The sequence below is a fragment of the Mauremys mutica genome, chromosome 7 (genome assembly GCF_020497125.1).
Source record: "Mauremys mutica isolate MM-2020 ecotype Southern chromosome 7, ASM2049712v1, whole genome shotgun sequence".
Lineage (NCBI taxonomy): Eukaryota > Metazoa > Chordata > Testudines > Geoemydidae > Mauremys > Mauremys mutica.
The window spans coordinates 116,159,209-116,184,296 of record NC_059078.1 but is presented as its reverse complement, the minus strand read 5'-3'; the positions used below and the strand labels follow the sequence as shown (position 1 = coordinate 116,184,296).

General features: G+C 43.3%; 1 protein-coding gene across 4 annotated transcripts in view; it reads left to right on the top strand.

The window, feature by feature from the left end:
- Positions 1 to 25,088, top strand: part of ATRNL1 (attractin like 1) — a 948,738-nt gene that overhangs the window by 738,857 nt on the left and 184,793 nt on the right. For 3 of the 4 annotated variants that reach the window (XM_045024151.1, XM_045024152.1, XM_045024153.1), the window contains exon 27: positions 8,666 to 8,773. In XM_045024151.1, the coding sequence (XP_044880086.1) occupies positions 8,666 to 8,773 (108 nt within the window). Of the gene's footprint in view, positions 1 to 4,927; positions 5,050 to 8,665; positions 8,774 to 25,088 lie in introns of those variants that run through there. The other variant, XM_045024154.1, reaches the window with a different exon arrangement.

The following is a 25,088-nucleotide window of genomic DNA, read 5'->3' as shown; positions in this document are numbered from 1 at the left end:
ACAGGAGACATCAGACATGGATCTTAGTGAGATGTCCTGTCTCTGCACACATGCAGAGTGCAGGGCAGGGAAACTCAGTCAGGAAGACCCAGGAACTTCCAGAACAGGGTATGATAGTTACTAGACATGCTCAATAGCTATTTTGATGCTGTATAGGAAGTTTTCATTGTGAGCAAATCATCTAGCAGGTCATACCCCTAGTTACCCTCTGAAAGCTGTGCCAATCAGAGAGCGGGGGTTAGGGGAAGGTTATAAATAGAGAAGTTAAAAACAGCCCTGTGAACTCAGCAACTGGACCAAGAAGTGTGTGTGTGCAGTGAGGGCTGGGTACAGGTGAAAGCTATTCCAGCTTTATTTACTAGGGAAGCCCTCCATTAGGATAATATTTTGTCCACTGCAGTGTGTTTTATAGCCCTAGAAGAAGAGCTGGGGAAAGCATTTGTTCCCCCTAGAGACTACAGAGCCTATGGAATCTGCATTTATCTACCTGCTCTAAATTGGGATTCTATCTCTGATAAAAAGAGAGAATGAGGCAGCGCCTAGTGGGGTGAGGATTTGTTTAATTCTTTTCTGATTTAGCTGGGCTTATGGGGAGAAGATGGTGCCATACAGTGAGAGCCCTATGGAGGTCCAAGAATTTGATATTTTATATGCTGATACCAGTCCTTGTACCACTTTGGATACAAGCTGCAGATTTCTGTTTCACGAGCAACTGAGAGGACCAGTCAGCTTTTAACCCAAGGACTGGAATATTGCTAGCTGTGGAGACCCTCCTTTGTCATAGAATCATAGACGACTAGGGTTGGAAGAGACCTCAGGAGGTCATCTAGTCCAACCCCCTGCTCAAAGCAGGACCAACCCCAAGTAAATCATCCCAGCCAGGGCTTTGTCAAGCCAGGCCTTAAAAACCTCTAAGGAAGGAGATTGCACCACCTCCCAAGGTAACCCATTCCAGTGCTTCACCACCCTCCTAGTGAAATAGCTTTTCCTAATATCCAAACTAGACCTCCCCCACTGCAACTTGCGGCCATTGCTCCTTGTTCTGTCATCTGCCACCACTGAGAACAGCCTAGCTCCATCCTCTTTGGAACCCCCTCTTGAGGTAGTTGAAGGCTGTATCAAATCCCCCCTCACTCTTCTTTTCTGCAGAGTAAATAAGCCCAGTTCCCTCAGCCTCTCCTCATAAATCATGTGCCCCAGTCCCCAATCATTTTCATTGCCCTCCGCTGGACTCTCTCCAGTTTGTCCACATCCCTTCTGTAGTGGGGGAGCCTAAAACTGGTCAAAATACTCCAGATGTGGCCTCACCAGTGCCTAATAGAGGGGAACAATCACTTTCATTCATCTGCTGGCAGTGCTCCTACTAATGTAGCCCAATATGCCATTAGCCTTCTTGGCAACAAGGGCACGCTGCTGACTCATAGCCAGCTTCTCGTCCACTGTAATCCCCAGGTCCTTTTCTGCAGAACTGCCACTTAGCCAGTTGGTCCCCAGCCTGTAGCAGTGCATGGGATTCTTCTGTCCTAAGTGCAGGACTCTGCACTTGTCCTTGTTGAACCTCCTCATATTTCTTTTGCCCCAATCCTTCAATATGTCTATGTCACTCTGGACCCTATCCCTACCCTCCAGCATATCTACCTCTCCCCCCAGCTTAGTGTCATCCGTGATCTTGCTGAGGGTGCATCCAGATCATTAATGAAGATGTTGAACAAAACCGATCCCTGGGGTACTTCGCTTGATACCAGCTGCCAACTAGACATTTAGCCATTGATCACTACCCACTGATCCAGTTGATCTAGCCAGCTTTCTATCCACCTTATAGTCCATTCTCCAATCCATACTTCTTTAACTTGCTAGCAAGAATACTGTGGGAGACCGTATCAAAAGCTTTGCTAAAGTGAAAGTATATCACGTCCACCACTTTCCCCATATCCACAGAGCCAGTTATCTCATCATAGAAGGCAATCACATTCTCTTCCCCACCCCATTGCCCCCAGATGGTTTGCTGATGGGGTTCTGAAGTGTCTGAAAGAACTGAAGCTCTGAAGAGTCCTGGTGATACATACTACATGCCATGGTCACGCTGTCAAGACTTGAGATCAGGGCCGGCGCTTCCATTTAGGCGACCTAGGCGGTCGCCTAGGGCCCCAGGATTTGGGGGGGGCGGCAATTCAGCGGCGGGGGGTCCTTCCGTGCTCCGGGTTTTCGGCGGCAATTCTGCAGCGGGTCTTTCACTCGCTCTGGGACCCGCCGCCGAAGTGCCCCGAAGACCGGGAGCGTGGAAGGACCTCTGCTTAGGGCGCCAAAACCCCTGGCGCCGCTCCTGCTTGAGATATCATCTTTGAGAACAGATCAGAGGGGAATGTGTTTTGATGTGTGTGCTAATGTATAGAAAATGTTATGTTGAAACCTTATATTTGAATGTTTGTAACAGAAACAAAAGAGGGAAGTCTACATGAGTCACAGTAGTAGATTTACTGTCTAATAACTTTTGTTTAAAAGTTATTCATAGTATTCCAAATAACATTTACAATGTTTAACACTATTTACAATGCATTGAGAGTGTATTAAATATTTGTGGTACTAAGAAAGCATACAGTATCCTTTCTCTGAAATTTATTGGGAACTATTTACATCCATTTATCAGCATTTTATACATGATAGCCTCGAGCTTTTAACGCTGTGTAATGCTTTTTTCAGAAGTCCTGAAAAGAGAAAACTCTGGCCAGTGGTTCAGCAAAGAGTTAGGCCTTGTCTACACAACAGGGAAAATTCGATCTAAGCTACGCAATTTGAGTTACGTGAAAAGCATAACTCAAATCGACATAGTTTAGACCTACTTCCCATGGGGCCACACTACGCAATGTAGATGGGAGATGCTCTCCTGTTGACTGCCCCTACTTGATCCGGAGGAGTACAGGAGTTGACAGGGTGTGTGTCCCCCTCAAATGCGTTGAGTTTAATAGCTGAGCACACACACTCCTTCAAGGAAAAATGTGTAATGTGGGAAGCAGGGGATACTCATGCAATATTCTATATAAATCAGTTACACACCCCATTTCTGGCACCTCAGCTTAAGGGCTTGTCTTCCCTACTACCTGATCTGCACTGTTTTTGTACTGACATAACTATTTTGGTTAGGTCTATGACATTTACCAAAATAGTAATACTGGTACAACCCCTAGTGTTGACATAGTTATACTGGTCTAAAGTGTAGGCCTGGCTTGATGTGAATAATTGGACATAAGATGGGGCTTCATTTCTTGGGAGACAGAATTGAGGAGGTTAATAGATCAGCGGGCTGAAAACAGAATGTCTGTGCTATTTAAGATAGATAAATAGGTCCGTAAGCTAAGAGACAGAATGTCTGTAATAGCTAAGATAAGAAGGAATACACAGGGAACTATCTACAAGGGACAAGATAACAATTGTTAAGTCAGAAATTTAAAGACAAGGTAAAGGGTTAGTAATGCTGTTACCTAAGGTTTTTAGAAACCAAAGTAGTGGTAACTTAACTGATTTTTTGTTTTGGTTTTTGGCAGTGTCAGGAATATATTAATGGGGACATTGTTTTTTTTTTGTTTAATAAATGATGGGCACAAGCAAGAGTGCTTTTACCTAAAGCAACTTTTTATTAGGTCTTAAGCACACACACATGTATGCTGTCGCGCTAGTTTCAGAACATTCCAAAACATTTATATTCACCTAAAGTCTGAGATGGTTTCAAGGAAACAGCTGCCAGCCTTCCAGGGGCCCTCCTTCCATCCAGCTGCTGGGGATGTTTTGGTGCCAGATCCTTGCCCAAAGAAAAGCTTCCTTGGGCTGTTCCAAAGCACACTTCTAACTAAACTTTTTATAGATTTTTAAAACAAAGTATATAACTTATAGTAGCCCCTAATAGGCTAACAATTTCCCTATCAATAGCCAATAACAATTTATTATTTTTTTTATTAGCAAAGCAGCTTCAGCAAAAAACCTTACAAATACAAATCACCAGAATTAAGGTCAGTTTTTTACATTTCCCCCTCTTTTAATGAATCTGCCCTTTCACATTATTTATTTTATTCAGTAAAACCACAGCTTGCAGCTGTTTTTGTTCTGTCTGCCTAAGCAAGGCCAAATTATTTCTATCGGTATCCTCACTTCCAGCTTATGGGGCAGGGCTAAGAGCACAAGATGGCTGCGAGTTACGTCAAATCCAGTTCTCTCTCAACAATGCGAGGACTGAGCATGCTGTACGGGGATTGGTTCCTACAAAGTAATCAAGCCCAATGAATAGTAAATGCTATGTGATGTGTATATAAAGGAAGAGGGTTTCTTTGTAACCTTGGATGTGTGGTATGCCCTGTACCCACCCCCTACACTTGAGCATGATGAACTTGAGTGTAGTTTGACTGTATGGCAATAAAGAAGCTTCAGTGATGAGTTTGAAGTTAATCTGAGTTCTTGGGAACTGAGTGGATAAGGCCTCAGAAGCTAGCCAACCATAAAGTTGCCTTCTAGCAATGTGGCTTTTTCTTTTAATATGGGAATAAATTATAATTGTATAAACACTGGCACAACTACATCCACCCTAGGGGATTGTACCATTTTGACTATACCAGTATAGTTTAAATGGTACATTTTTTGTGTGTAGACTTTAGTTGAAACTCGTATTGACATCAAAGTCAGCAAACATTTTGTTTCCATAAGAATTGATCTATGACTTTAGGAATTGGCTATCTCTTTAGAAGGAGGATTAAAATATCACACACAAAAATCCACCAATCCGCCAATTTGAATACAGTTTTTTGTGACTTCAAAACAGTCATTTGAAGGAATAATGTATATTAACGAACCATCATGTTAATTAAGAGCCAGATTTTGACATATAAATGAAGGCTTGTGTCCTTGAATGGCCTCACTCATATCCAAACATTTTTTGCAGGCACCACAGCTAATATGAACTCTTAACCAATGGGCTGAATCCTAGCTGAGGTCATGTCACAAGATTCTGGGACTTCCAAAATCAGTGATAAAAACACAGCATAGGATAGATTAAGAGGAAGCAGCTAAAGGGGCAGAATTGGTTTCTGTTGCTTAATAAGACTACTATCCTGTACTCTGATCATGGGTTTGATTCTTTTTTCGTTGACATAATCGGATAAATCTAGAAAATTATATTTAATATTTGAATTTGTTATTTGAGCTCATAATTGAAGACTGAGGGATGAAGTCTATGTTGTTTCTTAGTAAATTCTATTAGTTAATTTGAGTCAGTAGGAGTATAGCTGTTTGTTACAATGTTTTCAAATAAACTTAAAATAATGTGTGTAGCAATTTTGGTTGTCTGATCTTTATTTCATAAGACATCTTGAACAACCTGATGGAACAGCTTTTTGAGTCAAACAAATGACACTGGATGACTCTTACATTAAAATGTGTTCTTGTGGTATGAAAGTAATTTACCATGTTATGATAAATGCATAACTTGATTCCTTATCTTTCATTTGTCCCAAGGAATTACTGGCAAAAGGAAATCAGTAGTCAAATATCCGTGCCAGGATTTTTAAAAAATGACTAGTGTTTTAGGGTGCTTCAGTTTTTGCTTGACCACCTTGAGACATATCAAGGAGGCTGATTGTCAAAGGATGGCTGCTCAGCAGTTCATGAAAATCAGGCCCCTTGCGATATCTCAAAAGTTGAGGCACTTTCTAAAGTTTTGGTCCTCGTTTATAGTTGCATGTATATGTTAAAAAATGTTACATAGCATCTCCCCACAACAATATAATGACAATGATGGACTAGGGAACATGCTCCACACAGCCTGAGGTGAATAAAAAGAGTCCGTGTGGCTTGTACTAATCACATAGCAAGAATGAGGTTGGCATTTTCTTCCTTCCCTCTCCTCCTTCATATCCTTCCTGAAGGCTCATGTCTCTTAAGTTCCTTTTAGATTCTTCTTCTTCTCACCACCCTGCTGTCCTTTTGGCCTGACTTACTGTCAAGTGATAAGATATTAATATTTTTTTAAGGAGCTGAGTGTACAACAAATCATGTCCCATGATCTTTTAGTGTTGAAATCCCCTTGCTTCCCATATCCTTCTGCCCTTTGGCATTCTTCCCTGTACTCTAGTTAATGCACATTTTAAGCTCTTTAGGGCAGAGACCTAATGTTTGTAACATGCTAGCCACACTCATGGCATAGTAGAAATGACAAATAATAATAATAAGTTTGCTGACCACTAATCCTGCTCTGAAATGGAAGAATGTTGCCGCTTAGATATCAGCAAATGTTATTTTGTATCTGAGAAGCTTTGTTTCATTTTTTACTTCAAAAAATAATTGTTCTTTGGGTATTAACCTGATGCTGAATAAATAATGTCTGATGTATATGTTAACATTTTATTGTAACTTTGCCTAAATAAAAAGTTTTTTTTTAAATAATCATTTTGGTTATCAAATTACTAATTGAATCCATCTGATATCTCTGGATGCAAACTCTTAGAGTAAAGTTAGAAATGATTGTCCTCAGAATTTTCTTTCCCATACCAGGGAAGTTTGAGATGAAAAAGCAACCTAATTAGGTGATTTCTGGCTGCACTGATAAATCAGACAGTAAAAGGAGTGATATTTGAGGGATTTAGGAATTTGTCAGTTGACTTCCCACAATCAATCAGCCTTTAAACATTTGAGAAGATAATTATGCTGGTTTTGTTTTGGGGAGTGTGTGTGTGTGTGTTTAATGGGGGTCAGGTGGTGAGATCAAGGTATATGTTACAATTATACTTTTGTATGTGTTTTTATAAAGACATTAACGTCTTCAAATTATATTATGGACAGGGCCAGCTCCAGGGTTTTTGCCGCCCCAAGCTTCATTCTTTGGCGGCAATTTGGCGGCGGGTCCTTCCCTCCGAGAGGGACTGAGGTACCCGCTGCTGAATTGCTGCCAAAGACCTGGATGTGCCGCCCCTTCCCATTGGCCGCCCCAAGCACCTGCTTGCTGCGCTGGTGCCTGGAGCCAGCCCTGATTATGGGCCTGATCCTGGTTCCAGTGACATTACTAGTAAAACTGCCAGGGCTGTAAGCCCTGTGTAATGGTGTTTTATGAGAAAACAGAGAAAGGAGATGGATATGGTGAATTTAGCACCCAATAATTTCATAGTTTTACTGGATAAAATTCTATGGTCTATGTTATGCTGGAGAGCAGACTAGAAGATCATACTGGTCCTTTCTGGCTGTAAAATCTATGAATACACAATATTGATTAATAGTAATTATTGACTGAGAGCTTTCTGAGTTCATTTTTAAATGAATTACTTGTCTGTTTTTAATCTAGATATTCAAAATATGCTTTTGTTCAGTCTGAATATACAGTATGTAGTTTCGCCCACAGACCTATCAATTATTCAAAGGGAATGACAAATGGGGCCCAATTCTGCAAATACTTCCTACCAGGTGCAATGCACATTGACAGGATCAGAATTTAGGATCATACTGGTTATCAGTTAGGTGACAATCACATTATTTTCATTTTAATGTCAACAATGATATTTTATATTTATGAGAAAAAATTAAAATACATATTGAGAACAAAAATGCATGAGAAATGTTATGAATGTACTTTGCAGCATTGTAACAGGCATTAAATCAAGAGCATTAAATAATAAGCTGCCTTCAGGTATTTGCTTGTATACCCTCTATTATCTCAAAGGGAATTTCATGAACAGTATGTCACAGTGCTGACAGCATTTACATTCAAAGGCCAGTGTCTAATATTTTAAGCTATGCAAGGAAATAGTAGAGGAAAAACTCCCAAGAAAATGGAACCTAGATCTTTTCTCAAAGCATTTTTGTGAGCATTTTGCTTTTTCTAGATGCTGTCACATCTTCTTCATTTGAAGGAGTACCCAACTTTAATTGCACAACTTTAAATATTTAATAGAGCTTTTATTAGTTGCACAGAACCAGAGAAGTAAAAATTGTAATATCTTGTTCTGGTCATCATTTTTATTCATCATGGTTTAATGAATATTATAATTACAGGTTGAGGAAGAAATATAAATTAGCTTTGTGGTATTGGTTGAGACTTATGTGCTCACTGGCATGTGCACAAGGGACTGTATGAGCATAACTGAGGTTTTTCAGCACATTGGCACAAGCTCCCCAATACCAACACGGTATTCTTCATGTTTAAATAATTGGAGAAGAGCTGCTATATATAATTGTAAGCACTGACACTAATAACTCTGGCTTCAGTACAAAAAAGCATGGGGAATTTGAAGGCTGAATAGACTTGTTCTTGGCAGGTGTTCATTCTCTGATTTATCAATGAAGTTAGACTTCAAATAACTATCTTTTCCTACCATTTCACATATTTGCTTCCAGCTTGAAGAAACACCTACATTATTTGGAGTGGCCAGGAAGACGGGCAGTTATTTGGAGTACATTTCAGTTGACTTGAGGGGGAAAGACCATTTGTAGACAACAAATGCCCTTTCATTTCAGCCCTCAAATAAATATTGTGTGGTGATAATGTAATAATTTCTATCTTTAGCATTCTAGACGTGGCTACATGCATGCTACCGTTATTGTTACATTGTAATTGGATGTAAAGTAAAACAGATGAATACTTTTACATTATTTTTTAAAATGCTTTGTTAAAACATCATTTTTCCCCCATCAGCAACTTATGCGGGAGCGACAGCAGATGGCCAGCCGTCCCTTTGCTTCTGTCGATGTAGCACTGGAAGTAGGAGCTGAGCAAACAGACTTTCTACGAGGGCCATTAGAGGTAGGAACAGTGGTGCTGACAAGGGATCATTGTGATTTGCATATTTATATTGCTAGTCTCATCTGCATCTGCTTCTGAAACCAAGCAGAGTCTGATTACCCAGAGCTGACAAGTCTCAGCTACATATGTTATGCCATTTTCAAGGAGCATAGTTTTAATAGTATGACATGAGTTGTAACAAAAGCCACTGGAGAATCTATTAGCCTAGGCTAGAGTGACAATCAGTTCACCTGGCAGCCCTTTCTTGATGGATGAGTGCCGAAGGAATAGAAGATACAGGTATTAACAAGGAAACAAACCTGATGTTTAGTCCTTAGAGTACACAGTGCCCTCTAGTTAACAATTCACATCTATCTTAATTAACAGAGATTACTGTAAAAAAACAAAAACCCCAAAATGCTGTGAGTTGAATTTCAATATTGTTGTTTTATTTGTGAGGTTTAAAGAACACAATATATAACACATGTTTTCATTTGTGGTTAATGACTATATTATTACATCCTTTTATTGTAAACACTATACACTGAAAGAGAAATCATAATATGCAAGGCAATGCAATATTGGAATAGTGCAATAATGCATGAAATGGATTCTGGAAATTTCACCTGAAAATAGAGAGAGAATAACATGAGGATAATAATGAATATCTAATCAAGGCTGCCTTTTTGGTAGATTATATTTACTGTATTTCTTTACATTTATTTACAATATTATGTTCACGGTTATTACTTTCTTATTTTTGGTGAAACTTGGGAGTGAGGTGGGATAACTGAAATTTTTCCAGAATTGTTGGCAGTTCCTCTTAAATTCAAAGCTTCTCTTGCTTTTCTAAATAGCCTCTTTCAATGGAAGATTAAAAACAGTCTGTCAGACCTCTAAGGTTCTTGGAGGAGTGGACAATGTGAAAAGCAGAGTCATGATATTTTTAAAAATCGTGTATTCTGAGCCTTATCAAATTGAGGTGCTCTCTCCTGCTACTAGATAGGAGGCAATAGTAATTGTTCTTGCTAACATAATTTGGGTACTTTAAATATAGAATGCATAAAAATTCACTATCCTTGCCAAGAAGCTTTGCTGTTTTGTGACCAAGCATTGCAGCACTCAGTGCCCCCACCTGCAGCAGCCTTACACTTTTCCCTTATCTTGAAATGGAAGAAGCTTCCAGTTACTGAGACTTAAGACTCAAGATCCCTGTGCCGCAGTTTCAAGTTAATTGACATTTTGAAGTTTGTGTAATTCTGTTTCAGAACATTTTAGTTCCGTTCTTTTTTGGGGTGGGGAAAGAATGGATGGAAGGTGGGAATGCCTAACTTTGATTGTTTTCATACTGCAAATTTAATTAAAACTTCAGAAGTGAACATCTAACATTAATTGCTATGTTTTCTTCTATGACATCTTTTATTTAGCAAGTAATAGAGGTGGAAACTGAAATACTTCAGTTATGTTTTTACAGTTTTTTCAGGGTTTTTTTTCTCCTACTCTAAGCATGTTCTGGTAATTGTTTTAGTACTCACTGTGAGTTGTATTTTGTCTGATATATATATGCACACACACACATATACAGAATAGAGACTATTTGAAGTTTTCCTAGCATTACAGTACACTGTAGTCTGTACTAAAACAATGTGATCATGAAGATTAAATGAAAATGATGGAATTTATTGATTGGCCCATGCAGTTTACTGTGTAAGAAAGAGATAAATTAAAATTACATTACAGGTCTATCTTGAACTTCCAAAAGCAAGGTAATAAAAGTTACAACTGCCACTCTATTCTCGAGTCTCAGCTTTCTATTAGGTTATAAGTGGATTTAGATAAGTATGTGGATAGCTGCACTGCAATACTTAAGCACAAAAGGGCACAATAAAAATAGATCAGCAGCCATAGTTCCATTTTTGTTGGATTAAGTTAAATTCCCAACATTATTTTCATATTGCTACGCTATTAATGCACATTGTGTTTCTTTAACTTTATATCTATAAAGTAAAAATGAAAAAATATACAGTAACTTCCCCCAAAAAATGTTGTAATGGCACTTACATTGACATACTAAGAGCTCCCATTATAATGTCGATAACTGTGAGATGCTTTCATTGCAACCCCTGCCCCAACCTTCCATTGACATTGTATCTGATTCATGGGTGCTTTGGACCAGATATAAAGTCAATGACACAGTGGCTATTCTTTTATTGACACTGTAATAACTCTAGTGCTTCCAATGACATTGTATTGATCCGTTGGTCCTTTGGAAACAATATAATGTCACTGGAACCATTATATACAGTACTGCAGGTCTCCCACTCAAATTGCACAGTAAGAATACTGCTCATTAATATTGTCTAGCTTACATGATGTTGTGAATTTACATGAGTACTGTGCATTAATATTGATGATCCAATACAGTGTCAATACATCTGCATGTATACACAGTTTCTTCTTCGAGTGATTGCTCCTATGCATTCCAGTTAGGTGTGCGCGCCGTGCGTGCACGGCTCTTCGGAAGATTTTTACCCTAGCAACTCCGGCGGGCCGGCTGGGCGCCCCCTGGAGTGGCGCCGCTATAGCGCAGGATATATACCCCAGCCGGCCCGTCCGCTCCTCAGTTCCTTCTTTCCGCCCGTGACGGCCGTTGTAACAGTGGAGCACTGCTCAGCTGACCTCCACTTCCCTAGCTACTCGTAGTTTTCTCTCGTTCTGTTTATAGTTGTAGTTAACTCTGTTTGTTTGTAGAATAGTATAGTGTATTTATTTTACAGGGGTTGGGGTTTATCCCCTTCCCCTCACCCGGGGCCGGGTCCGATGCCCGGTCCACAGGGTTTTCTAATGCTCGGCCGGCCACAAGCCGCTGCCGACAAGAGATCTTCTCCTAAGTGCCTCCAGGGATCTTACCTCACAGATAAGTGCCGCATTTGTGAGGCCCTTAATCAGTGAACAAAGGGGAGCGGGGCTTTCGTCTTAAACAGCTCCTGAGGGAGGCAGCTCTTGCTCCTCCGCTCTCGGCGCCGAGCGCTAGTTAGTTTTCACGGTGCGCTCCCTCGGCACCGGACCGCCGGTGCCGCCAAGGCCTCCTGGCACCACCGTCGCTGACTCCGACGTACCCTCGGCATGGACCTCTCTCCTGGAGGATGAAGAGTTACTCCGGCCAGGCAAGAGCCGTCGAGTCCGGTGCTGGAAAGCTCCCCGGTACGCACCGTGGTCGAGCTCGCCCGGAAGCCGCGTCCGAGCCGCCTGCTCCGCAGTCGAGCGCTATGCTCCGTCGGATCGCCCGGCACCGATGTCTGCCGTGGCACCGACAATATCCGCACCTCGAGCCGCCTGCTCCGCAGTCGAGCGCTATGCTCCGTCGGATCGCCCGGCACCGATGTCTGCCGTGGCACCGACAATATCCGCACCTTTCACTGCGGCCAGGCAAGAGCCGTCGAGTCCAGTGCTGGAAAGCTCCCCGGTATGGACCGTGGTCGAGCTCGCTATGAAGCTGCGTCCGAGCCGCCTCCTCCGCAGCCGAGCGCTATGCTCCATCGGATCGCCCGGAACCGATGTCGGCCGTGGCACCGACAATATCCGCACCGTTAACTCCGGCCAGGCAAGAGCCGTCGAGTCAGGTGCCGGAAAGCTCCCCGGTACGCACCGTGGTCGAGCTCGCCCGGAAGCTGCGTCCGAGCCGCCTGCTCCGCAGTCGAGCGCGATGTTCAGTCGGATCGCCCGGCACCGATGTCTGCCACGGCACCGACAGTATCCACACCGTTAGCTCCGGCCAGGCAAGAGCCGTCGAGTCCGGTGCCGGAAAGCTCCCCGGTACGGACCGTGGTCGAGCTTGCCCTGAAGCTGCGTCCGAGCCGCCTGCTCCGCAGCCGAGCGCTATGCTCCGTCAGATCGCCCGGCACCGATGTCTACCGCGGCACCGACAATGCCCGCACCATTAACTCCGGCCAGGCAAAAGCCGTCGAGTCCAGTGCTGGAACACTCCCCAGTATGGACCGTGGTCGAGCTCACTATGAAGCTGCATCCGGGGTGCCAGCTATGGTCGAGCTCACTATTCCCTCCACGCCGGAGACAGTGTCCACGGCGAGGGGGCTGATTGCAACGACAGCATCTACGCTGCCTCAACCCCCGGCACCGCCGGTGGGGGTTACATAGTCGATGGGCAAGCCTGCCTTGATCAGACCACCCTACCTCGGCACCGCACAGCGGCACCGTTCAGGGTCGCGGTTCCGCAGATGTTCTCGGTCCCGTCACCGATCTAGGTCTCGGCGCCGTTCTCCCTGTTGGTACCAGTATTGCTCGCGGCACCGGTCAGCATCCCGTTCGCCGGTCCGGGACACTCAGCTCCGATCAAGCCTCAGGCACTGCCCTCGGTCGACCGCCCGGCACAGCTTCGGTGGCAGGTCCCGTTCTCTGTACCGGTCTGTCTACCGGTACCGATCCCCGGTGCCGCATCGAGCGACGTCAGTTACAGACGGAGACTCTACCAAGAGCTTTCAGCTCCTCCAGGGCCATCCAGCCACGCATCAGTGTCGTCCCGTGGGGACACTTCATATGCGTAGCACTCTGTTTTCCGATGTGCCCTCCAGAGTCTTCGAGGAGACCTATCAGTGGTCATTCTGGATGCCGTGGGTGTACTACCATGCCAGAGGCGTACCGGTGATCCCATCTCGCTCCGTTCCCTCCGAGCTCTGGGTGCCAGAGGTGACAATTAGTCGTCCCCGTCCGACCGGTACAGAGCAACCCCCGGTTCGGCACCGGGCTCCCAGATCCCACCGGATCAGGAGGTCGTCCAGGAGCTCGAGCCCACACAGGACCCGCTTGTCCCGGGCCTTTCTTCTTCCTCCTCCCCAGATGAGGCGGGGGCAGGAACATACCCCTCCGGCCCTCCTCTAATCGAAATGCGACCAGCCCCTAAATCCAAAGAGGCTGGGCGTGTGGTCTTACTGGGCCATAAGATGTACCCGGAGGGGGCCCTGCAACTTCGTGTAGCGAACCAGCAAGCCCTGCTTATCCGCTACTGTGGGTGGCGGTGGGCAAATTTACAGAGTCGGTTCTTCGGAACTCCCGTCAAGAGTTCGATGCCCTCCTGCAGCAAAGGACGGAGCTGGAGAGAGCTTCCCTCCAGGCCTCGTTGGACGCAGCTGACTCCGCTGCCATGACTCTGGCCTCGGGTGTTGCCACGCGGCGCGTTTCAGGACTCCAGTTATCGAGCCTTCCCTCGCAGCTGCGGCACGCTATACAGATCTTGCCCTTCAGTGGCACAGGCCTGTTCTCTGACAACACTGGCCCTAGGCTGCAGAACCGAAAGGGCAGCAGGGTCACTTTGCTCTCTCTCTCTCTCGGCATGCACACGCCGGTAATTCCGCGCCGACGCTTCCGTCCCCAACCTCCGCTCTTACCCTGCGCCTTGACAAGGTCAGGACATGGCCAGCGGGCGTGGCTTACACGGTCGTGGCCATCAATCCGCACCCCAAAGGAGCCAGAATTAGGGTCCTTCTGACCACCAATGGGGCAAAAGCCTACCCATCCTCGCCCCTCCTAAGGACCCCTCTCACGAGCGATTCCTCTGGCAAGAGGTGCGGACGCTCCTCCTCATCGGAGCTATACAGGAGGTACCTAAGGGCGAAACCTATTCCCCTAAGCGAAGGGAGGTCTCAGACCTATCCTAGGCCTGCAGGAACTCAACAAGTCACGATGCAGATGAGTTCCGCATGGTACCCAGGGCGACAGTCATCCCATCCTGGGATCCCGGAGACTGGTACGCCGCCCTCGATATGAAGGGCGCGTGTTTTTCACGTTGCCATTTCTCTTCCACACAGAAGGTACCCTCGGTTTGGGGCCTACCATCGTTATTCCCAGTATACGGCCCTCCTGGTTGGCCTCTATACAGCCCAGGGGTATTCAAGGTGCATGGCTGTAATCGCCGCCTTTCTTCGCCACCGTCTGATACACGTTCTCCGTGTCTAGACGAGTGGCTCATTCGAAGAACCCCCGGGCCCAAAGTACCAGTCATGTGGGCATCGACACGAACCTTTTCCTGTGTCTAGGCCTGATGATCAATAGTAAAATCCACTCTGATTCCCATATAGGGAAGGGAATTCATTGGGGCCGTCCTGGACTCCAGACTCGCCAGAGCCTGCTTTCCTCAGCCTTGGTTTCAGGCGAGGGTAACAATTGTACAAGGTCTACGGACCTTCCCGCCAACTTGGGCTCGCTCTTGCCTCGGTTTCCTGAGTCACATGGCTGTCTACACGTTTGCAACTAAACATACCAGGCTTTGCCTTTGTTCACTTCAATCGTGGCTCACCTGGGGGTGCCACCCGGGCAGAGATGGCATACTCGTGGTCGTCTCGTTTCCACCGAGCAGCCTAGGCTCCCTCGACCGGGAGTCGGCGTCCTCCCCGGTGTATCCGGGGATGCTGTTTCACTCACCCCTCGGGGTCCCTCGTGACAGACAGCCCATCTCTCGGCTGGGTGCGCACCTGGTGTAGTTTCGCACTCACGGCCTTCGGTCAGCGCAAGAGCTGGCCTTACACATCAATGTCCGAGAGCTGAGAGCAGTCTGCCTTGTGTACCAGGCGATTCAGCTGGCGGATCGTCTCAGCAGATCCTTCCTGTCTCACAAGTGGTGGTTTCCTCCCGTCTTTATCTATTCCGTTTTCCAGAAGTGGGTCTTCCCCCGCATAGCCCTCCTCGCTTTCGCGAGAACGGAAGGAGGGAGAGAAATTCTCCTCGTTCCAAGGCCTCTCCCCAGGCTCGGTCTTGGAGGATTTTCCTGAGGCCATGGATCAGCCATCTGCCGTACGCTGTCCACTGTCCCTGCTGGTTCACAAGGTCCTGCTCAAACTCCGCAGGGACAGAGCGCCCCTGATCGGGTTCGCTCCAGTGTAACCTGGGCAGCACTGGCACACCATGTTGCTACACCTCTCGGTAGCAACCCTCTTGGCACAGACCCCATGACGCGGAATCACGACAACCTTCACCACCCGGTCTTGTAATCCCTGTACCTCACAGCAGGACTCCTGCGTGGCTAAACCGATCCGAGTTACGTTGTTCGGCCTCGGTTCTACAGGATTCTCCGGGGTGGTAGAAAATTCGTCCATTCGATTAAAGTATCTGGCAGAGTGGAAGCGTTTCTCATGCTGCTCCGAAACGCGCAATGTTTCTCCCGCCGAGATCCCGCTCCGTTCCATCTGGTTCCTCAGGGCTTGGAGCGTTTATGCACCCCCCCCCAAGTGGGGCCCCGCCATAAACCTGGCTCTTCAATCTGGTTCTACCGAGTTTTATGACTGCCCTATTCGAGCCAATGTCAACATGCTCATTGATATAACTGTCCTGCAAGGCAGTTTCCTGTAGTCTTTCCTGCGGCCACACGAGTCTCCGAGCTTCAGACTCTCACAATAGGCCCAAGGGATACTGTGTTCCTCAAGGACAAGGGCAGTTATTACCATGTCCGACCTGCCTCCCCAAGGAGGTGTCGGCCTTTTATATCCACCAGGATATCTTCCTTCCGGTCTTATTTCCGAAGCCACTCTCTGTGCAAGGAGAGCAACGGTTGCCCTCCTTCGACATCTGCAGGGCGTCCGCAATCTATATCTAGCGGACAGAGCCCTCTCGTAACGCCCCCACAACCTTCATCGTACCGGCATACCGGACGAAGGGCATACCTGTCTCCTCCTAGAGGATTTCATCTTCAATGACGTTGTGCATCTGCACCTCTTCTGTTTCGGCCCATGTGCCATAGAGCCACCTTGCTGCACATTCCGCCAGGGCTCACGCTTCTCAGCTGCCTTCCTGGCTCGCATTCCCTTTCGGGGGATGTGTTGTACACCTACCTGGTCCTCAGTCCACACCTTTGCCTCATTGGTCCGGGAGTCCAGAGCTGTTGCAGCCTCTGGCTTAGCGGTTGCATTCTGCAACATCTAACTCCGACCCCACCGCCTACGTAAGGCTTGGGAATCACCTAACTGGAATGCATAGGAGCAATCACTCGAAGAAGAAAAGACGGTTACTCACCGTAGTAACTGTTGTTCTTCGAGATGTGTTGCTCCTATCCATTCCAGGCCCACCCTCCTTCCCCACTGTTGGAGTAGCCGGCAAGAAGGAACTGAGGAGCGGACGGGCCGGCTGGGGTATATATCCTGCGCTATAGCGGCACCACTCCAGGGGGCGCCCAGCCGGCCCGCCGGAGTTGCTAGGGTAAAAATCTTCTGAAGAGCCGTGCACGCGCGGCGCGCACACCTAACTGGAATGGATAGGAGCAACACATCTCGAAGAACAACAGTTACTACGGTGAGTAACCGTCTTACTTCCAGTGTGATATACAGTGACATTTCATTGGATCCCATCTTATTGTGCAAATTGCATCTGAAAATATTGTAAGGTTTTATTTTGCAAAATTGTCATATTTATCTAGAATTGGCAAAAATATATCTTATAATTTGAGACTTTTGGTACTGTTTGGCCAGTCTCAGTTTTTAAAATAAATAACTGGTTCAAATAGCAAAAATAGAATTCCATGGACTTTGATCATCCTTGTGCCTTTTTTACAACCACCTGCATTTGCAATAGCTGAGTAGAAAGTACTGAAAAACCAAGTTTGATGGACATGCTTAATCCTCATAATTTTTCTGCTGTTTTTGACTCTGTTTATCATTATCTCCTCCTCAACATTGTCAGTGCACTTTTCTGATACTGTCCATCATCCTCTATGTCCATTTACTCAGCATCTTCTTCCTTCTGCCTCTCACAGCTTATGGGGTTTTCCAGGGCCTTATCGTTGGCCACTGCTCTGTCCGCTTTATACCCTATCTCTAGGTTGTCTCATCCGTTCATGTACCTTCAACTGCTGATGATTCAGAAATCTACCTCTACAACACTGATATATTGCCTTTCATCCAATCTGTCATCTTGGCCTGTCTTTCTGGCATTTCCTCTTGGATGTCTCATCATCCCCTTAAACTTAACATAGCCCAAACCAAACTACTTATCTTCCCTCCCATTCCCCTTAACTGTCAATGTTAACAGCAATATCATCCTTCCTATCACTCAAGTCCACAATCTGAAGGTTATTTTTGACTCCTATAACTTCTTTACTCCACACATCCAGGCCATTTCCAAATCCTGTTGCTTCTTGCTCCTCACTCGATCCAAGATCCATCCTTTTACTTCCATCACAATCGCTAAACCATTTAGGGACTCTTTAGATTCTGAGCTCATTCACCAGGCCTCTGCTCCTTCTATGTACGAGTCCATTTTGAGAGCCCACTTCCACCATGCTGCTTACAGTGATTCTAGTTGACATGTACATTGTTTAAAAAAAAATACATTTTGTTTCCCATTCCCCCTAAGCTCTGTCCTTAGATTGTGAGCTTCATGTCTGCCTGGAGGCACTTAGCACACAGTGAGCACTATTATAAACAAACCATAAACAATAATAATTAATTGGTCCCTAAACTGCCGTACCACCATAGGCCAAAGGAAAAAGAATCATTGCCTGAGGAAGAGCTGAGTAAGGATTTGGCCCCATTGTAATAAAAATATACATCTGGTTTCTGCACTTCATAAACTGGACATAGTTTTTGCCAAATCAATGCTCCTTATTTAATATTGTTGTATATAAATGTGTGGTTGTCTTCTTAGTCACATCCAATAGACTTATTGAATTTCTGGTAGCCACTTAGGCCCAGATCCACAAATGTACTTAGGTGCCTAAGTCTCAGGTTTAGGCTCATAAGTCACAATTGTGGCTCCACTGCAATCCACCAAACCCTGAAGGAACCTAACTTCACTCAGCACCGAAGTTTTCAAAGTAAAAGTTCCCTAGGCATCTAAGTTCAGCCTTTTAGCATGTGCACTACTGCCTCTCTTTAGGCATCTGGATGCCTATCTCTTGCCTAAGCCCCAGAGTGGTTCACAAACTTGGGGAAAACATTTGGCCGCCTAAGTCACATGTGGGGCCCAATCTGGCAGGCATGCTCAGAGGTTGCCTACTGGATTGGGTCCCATTCAAAATCCATCCAAAGCAGGCAGTGGTGGTGCCTCCAATGAGTGTTCGACTTCGGATAAATAATTAAACAGTTGTTAGAACAGAGAGAGAGAGAGAGAATGACTGTGTAGTCCAGTGATTAGGGCACTGCCTGGGAGGTGGGAGGCTCTGAGTCCAGACCTCATGCTCCAATCATTCTTTCATTATTTACCCACAGTGGAACAGCTTCACCGGGGGAGATCAAGGGAGCCCCACATCAGAATATGCCATAGCTCAGTGGTTAGAGCACTCTCCTGAGAAGTGGGAAACACCTGTTCAAATGTTTTCTCCCCCTCTGGCAGAGAGGGGAAGGAATTGAACCTGGGTCTCCCACATCACAGGCAAGTGCTCTAACTGCTGGGACCGTGGCTTCTGCTGCATAGAGTGAGGCAGATGCCTAACTCATTCCCACAAGAAGCAGCTTAGGCACCTAAGCCATCTGACTCCAGGTGGCTGGGTTCCATACATGGGTTGCTAAGCGGAGCTAGGCATATTCCTGCAGCCCGGACCTAGGTACCTATCTCCATGAGAGGGGTGGGCTTAGCACACACTCTTCTGGCTGGCATCTCCCACTGGCTAGCTTAGGCAGCTTCCCTCCTAGAGTGCTGGCTTTCATGGGTCGCATTCCTAGGTGCCGATCTCCCCACATTCATTATGTAGGGAGCCTAGGTACCTAAGTAGGCTTTGTGTATCACAGGAACAATACTCATTTTTCTAGGCCCTGTTGTGCTCAGCGTTGCAATGCTGAAGTCCCTTTGTAGATCCCACCCTTAGTAACTAACTGAACTCCTCGTAGGCACTTCAGATTTCCATGTACGCATTTAATTACTTCTGTCAAGTTAAAGGGGGCTCAAGAATTATAGAATTAAAAGAACATCTAGTCTTATTTCTTTTATTCAGCAGTTAGAAGCATTTACAGTACATTGAATGGTTTTTAATTTCAAGGAGTCATTGTAGGTCTAAGGCAAAGATCAAAATGTTGTTTCCCATTTAGTTCAGTGGGAAAGTTAGAATCCTTGCCTCCAGTCCAGTGACTGTCATTTTGCCATAAATGGTTATTAAGAAATAAGGGTGATTTGCTAAAGTACAATAAGATCCGGTAGTTGGGTTTTGTGATTTTTGATAATTGAAGTTTATTCTAATAGGCTATTTATTGTTTTCCCCTGCCAATAAAGTGTCAGGTTTTTTTTAACTTGCTTTGCAAACAAATCCAGTTAAACTGGGTTTACTTCCTTGTTTAATTTAAATAATTTAATGAGCAATTTTAAAAAGCACAACCTAAGCATACTTGATTATTTTGTACAAAATTAAGCTGGTAGCATGCTTTATCAGCATTACACTTTATTGTGATGAAGCAGCTGGTGTTTCCAAAACTCTCCCCTCAGAGTTTGAATCCTGTTTCTCTAATCAGTCCACTTTCATTCCTGGGGGAAGAATATTTCTTCTTGTCTCCCTCCACTTTGGATTGCCCCATTGCTCTGTCACTGAACATCATGGTCCTTGTTGTCTTCTATGCTTACACAACATTACACTGCTTTGGCAGTGTAGCGTGGCCGTAAGTAAATATTGTTTACTCTCATTTTAAGGCCCCTTTACCCTGCCAGATTTGGGTAAAATGGCCTTAATGTAATTGAGAATCGGGCCCTTTGCTTTTCTTCTAGGATGATTCATAGCTAGTTTCTGCTTTGGACGATTTATATATAAATGTCATCTAATTTTCCTTTCTGTGCACTTTCTGAATTTTTCATTTCCCCTCGTTTTTTTTCTCTCTTGATAGTCCTGGCTACACCATATTTTTCTACTATTGAATATTTCAAATTCCCTCTTTAGCCAATGGCACCACTTCTGCTATCATTTGCCTTGTCTCATACCCACACTTTTCTTGCATGGTCAGAAACTGTGGAGTTATCTTTGTCCCTGAACTTTGTTTTTACCTCTGACACCACCTTTGACTAAATCAGCTTATTGTCCTCTCTGGACCATGATGTAAGTAGTCCTAACCCTGATCTTTTTTCCTTCTAAAATCCTTATTCATGCCTTAATTATTCCTTGTCTTGACTATTGTACTACCATATTTTGTAGTCTTTCTAAATCCATGCACTCTAAACTTCAGGGGTCCAGAATAATGTGGTCGGATGACACTCCTGCTACAAGAAAAAGGAAACTATATCAGCTTATTCTCTGTCACTTTCTCTGGCTTTCTACCATATCCAAATCCAATTCAAAATTGCCTTTCTGCTTTACAGCACTTACACTGATTTGTTGTACACTTTGACCTCTAACATGCTGTGCCTACTCCCCTGCCCACTCACTCTGTTCATCCAGTCTTTGTTTTCTCTTTCTTTTTCCTGTAACTCTGCATGGCTAGAAGTCGCCCTTTCGATTGTGCTGCCTCATTTATGTGGAAAACTTTTTGTCTCCCAGACTACTGAATCACTTTATTTTAAATCTTGCTTTAAAACCTTTCTTTTCGCTCTAGCTAATGACTGATACTCTCTGAATAGCCTTTTGTCATATGGTCTAAGAAGGATGCTATATGAAAAATAAATATATATGATCATTCTTTTATTATAGTAGAGCACCCACCTAGAAAGAGAACAATTTAATCCTTCTAATAACTCCTCTCTCATACAGTGTACTTTATATTTTTCTATACAAGAGAAAAAGCATAACAAGTGTTTGTCTTAACATTAAATTTAATAGGTTTCACACTGTATTTATTTCCAGGTACCGTGGTCATGTACAATCATAGAATCATAGAGCCATAAGGTTAGAAGGGATTGCAAGGGTCATTTAGTCTAACCCCTTGCCAAGATGCAGGATTTGTTGTGTCTAAAAGTAGAGTAATATAACGCTGCTAAGACCTAATGACCTTAAATTGGCATAAATGTTTTGTTGCTCTCTTTTTAGATTTATATCTAGACGTATATGGAAGTCATGAGTCTATTACTCAAAGTACAGAATTAATCTAGATACCGTGTATGCTGGTCACAGAGTTATGATGCCTTGTATCCTGTGTACCACCTCTGTTAAACACAAAGTGGAAAAAGTGAAGCCTATAGCCTGGAATCAGGCCAATAATATTTCAAATTTTAAAATGTTATTTCTTTTTTTTTGGCATATGAGAAATCTACTAATAGTGAATGTCTGCCTGGAAAAAGTTGCCTAATTCACCCTTTTCACCCTGCGTCACCTTGTAAATAGGACAATATCATTGTGATTTTGATTTTTGTTAAAAACCTGCTTGTCTGAAAACTGGTACATGTCTTGATAAAGTTCATGCACCTAACTTTGGAAAATGAACATACTGTTTTGTAATCTATAATGTTATATTATTTATCCAATTTCTAAGACTCCAGAAAACACATTTTTGAAACTCAGAGAGCTAGAGCCTGATTATTTATTTACCTAGAGTGACTTTACACCCCTGTGACTGTGTAGAGATGCCTGAAAAGAGGGTGTAATAGGCTGGTGTAAATGAGAATCATGCCCTAATATTTTAATATTAATAGCAGCATAAAGCTGCTTCATGTTAACTATATAGTCTATAAGATCTGTGAATTCACTTTCAATTCTAAATGTCTAGTTCTGTTCGGATTGTTTATCAAAAGGTATCCTGCTGCCTCACAAAGTTTATTTTGCACACATACTATATAATTGCTACAAAAATTGCTTGGCTGGAAATATAGGATTTGGATTGAACAGAATTGCCAACAAATTTCATGCTCGACTGAAACAATTAGCAGAAATTTTGGTTGACTGATTAAATGTAGGTGTTTCAGCAATTTTGCTTTGGTATGAGTAGAGTTTATTAATTAAATTATTGGTTTGTGGATATTTCTAAATTAACAGAATCAAAATATATAATCTGATTGTTTTCAAGCATAAGAAAACTGTGTGTGTATATGTGTAAACTTTGTGAATAAATGACATTGTAGATGTCCTATATTCAGTAGAATTAATAAGTAGAATGCTGCCAACATCTTATTTCATTAGAAAGATACAAGGTTCACTGAGTTCAAAGCAAAATATATGTATCTCTACCTCCAGGGCTGCTGTTATATAAATGAGAGATTTAACAAAGTATGTGCATGGGAATCTTGCCTTGGGATATAGTAAATACATGGCAATGAGACTCCTCCAGAACAGTTTTCAACTGAACACACCAAAGTATGGAAATGAATGATAACATCAGGGTAAATAAAGAGAATGTAAGTTGAAATTCTCCTACATCTGCTATGAAGTGGGTCTATGTGTCTGTACATAACGCCATAAACCTAATTTGCACAGGCCATTACTTAACAGGGGGATAGTCCATCCCAGTGCTTTCCGCCATCAGTAAGATAATGTATTAGATCAAGAGAGTGTCTATCATAATGGTTTTTGTGTACATCAGCTCTTTAAAAATTAATACGACGTGATGATGTATATGTTTTACTAACCTTGAAATAGGGAGTTGCTCTTTTTATAAAGAGAGAAGAAAATGACTTTCACTGTTTTCTCTCTCTTCAGTTGGTACTAGCTATTGTATACGGTATTGTTGTTTGTTTTCTGGTGACTTGTAGTATTTAATTACCTTTACATGAGAGTGCTATGCCCTTTAATTACCTTTACATTTAGCTCAGTGTTATGCCCTTACTCTGTATTTGAGTCTCAGCACTTCCTGTCAACAGCAATATATACTGAGACTACAATGGACAGAAGCAACTATTAGATCACTTGTAGTTGTCATGTCATGACATTCAACCAACAAATAAAAAATGTAGCCTTCTTTTAATTCTCCTCAAGTAACTTACCAACATGATTGTATTGGTAGATACTCTGATAGGTTATGCCAGTTCTCACTGGCGTTTCAGCATTCCATAAACTGCTGTCAAGCTAAATTCAAGTCTGAAACGAATGTGAACTCATTGATACTGGCAATGCAGAGTCGGAAGCTGTGCATACTGAGTTTAACAGGTCAATAAATTTTAGTGGTAAATCTGAAGAGTTGTCTATTATTTAAAAGGTCATACAATTGTTAGAAGTTGAAAGAAAATTGACCAAACCAGAACTGAGGCACTAACGGTATTGTTTTTCTATATTTTGTTTTTCAAAAGAGGAATCTGTGGGGTTTTCTGCTTGTAAAGCTGCTTTGGGGATCGAGGGATTTTGTGTATTATATACTGTAATAAGGTGTATGTAATATAGGCAGTTGGACTCTGGTGAAGATGGGAGGATCAGTTCAGTAGCTTTGTATTAGGGCTAGCTCTTTATTTAAAAAAGTGAAAAAGGAAAAAAGAAGTATGAGTTCTGTGCTTGCTTCCAGTTCCAAATCCAGTATATTTTCCAAGTCCATACGTTTTCTCACAACAGACTGTAAAACATTATTGTTCAGTGGTGTGAAGCTGTATGATGTTTTACTAAATATGCATGAAATAAGCCTTTCATTTAGTTCATCTGTGCTACATAGTATCTTTAGTATGATTTCATTAAACAAAAAAAGGTACTTTCCAAGGGCTTTTCCATATACAATATCCTTTGCATTATGACCTTGTGCATATCTTTATTGTCCAGCTTTCAGTAAGAAACTGATACATTTAGGGGGGACGCCTGTTGTCAGCTTGTAATCTCAAGTGCCCAAGCCTGTAAAACATTTTTTTTAAAATGAGTAAATATTGAACCAGCTGAAGCTAATACATCAGGTTATTGTTCTGAAAGTAAAAGCTAAACTGAAGTATTTATAAAAGACTTGAATTATTTAAGTACCACAAATACCTTAATGTTTGCTGTGTCATTAAAGTCATCTTGCAGTAGGGAGAAAATTATACAGTAACATTTTTTTTGTAATAACTATTTCTAAAAATTCTATGATGCAAAAAGAATCAAAAGTAGCCCCCCACACAGTAACATAGCGAGGTATCTGTTTGGTACTAGATCAGAAAAAGTCACCCATTGACTCTCAAATACCATTTGGGAATAAAACGAATAAACAAGGGTGAGCTATTCTTTTATAATCTCCACTACATGAACCGAAAGAGTCTGCTTTGCTGAAGACATTTTTGAGATCACAGCCTTGGGGGTATGGCTGCAGTAGACTGTCTTTATTTTATATTTTACATCAAACATATTTTCATCTGATATTAAAAGACATATTGTAGGTAGTTGTTTTGCTATGAATATAACCAAATTAAATAAACAAAATTCTTTGAATATGAATTCTATTGCAAAAAACAAATTCTTCTTCAAGTGGTTGCTGATGAGCATTTCATTCAGGCGTGTACATGCCCAGTGTACCAAAGCCAGAGAACTTTGCTTAGCATT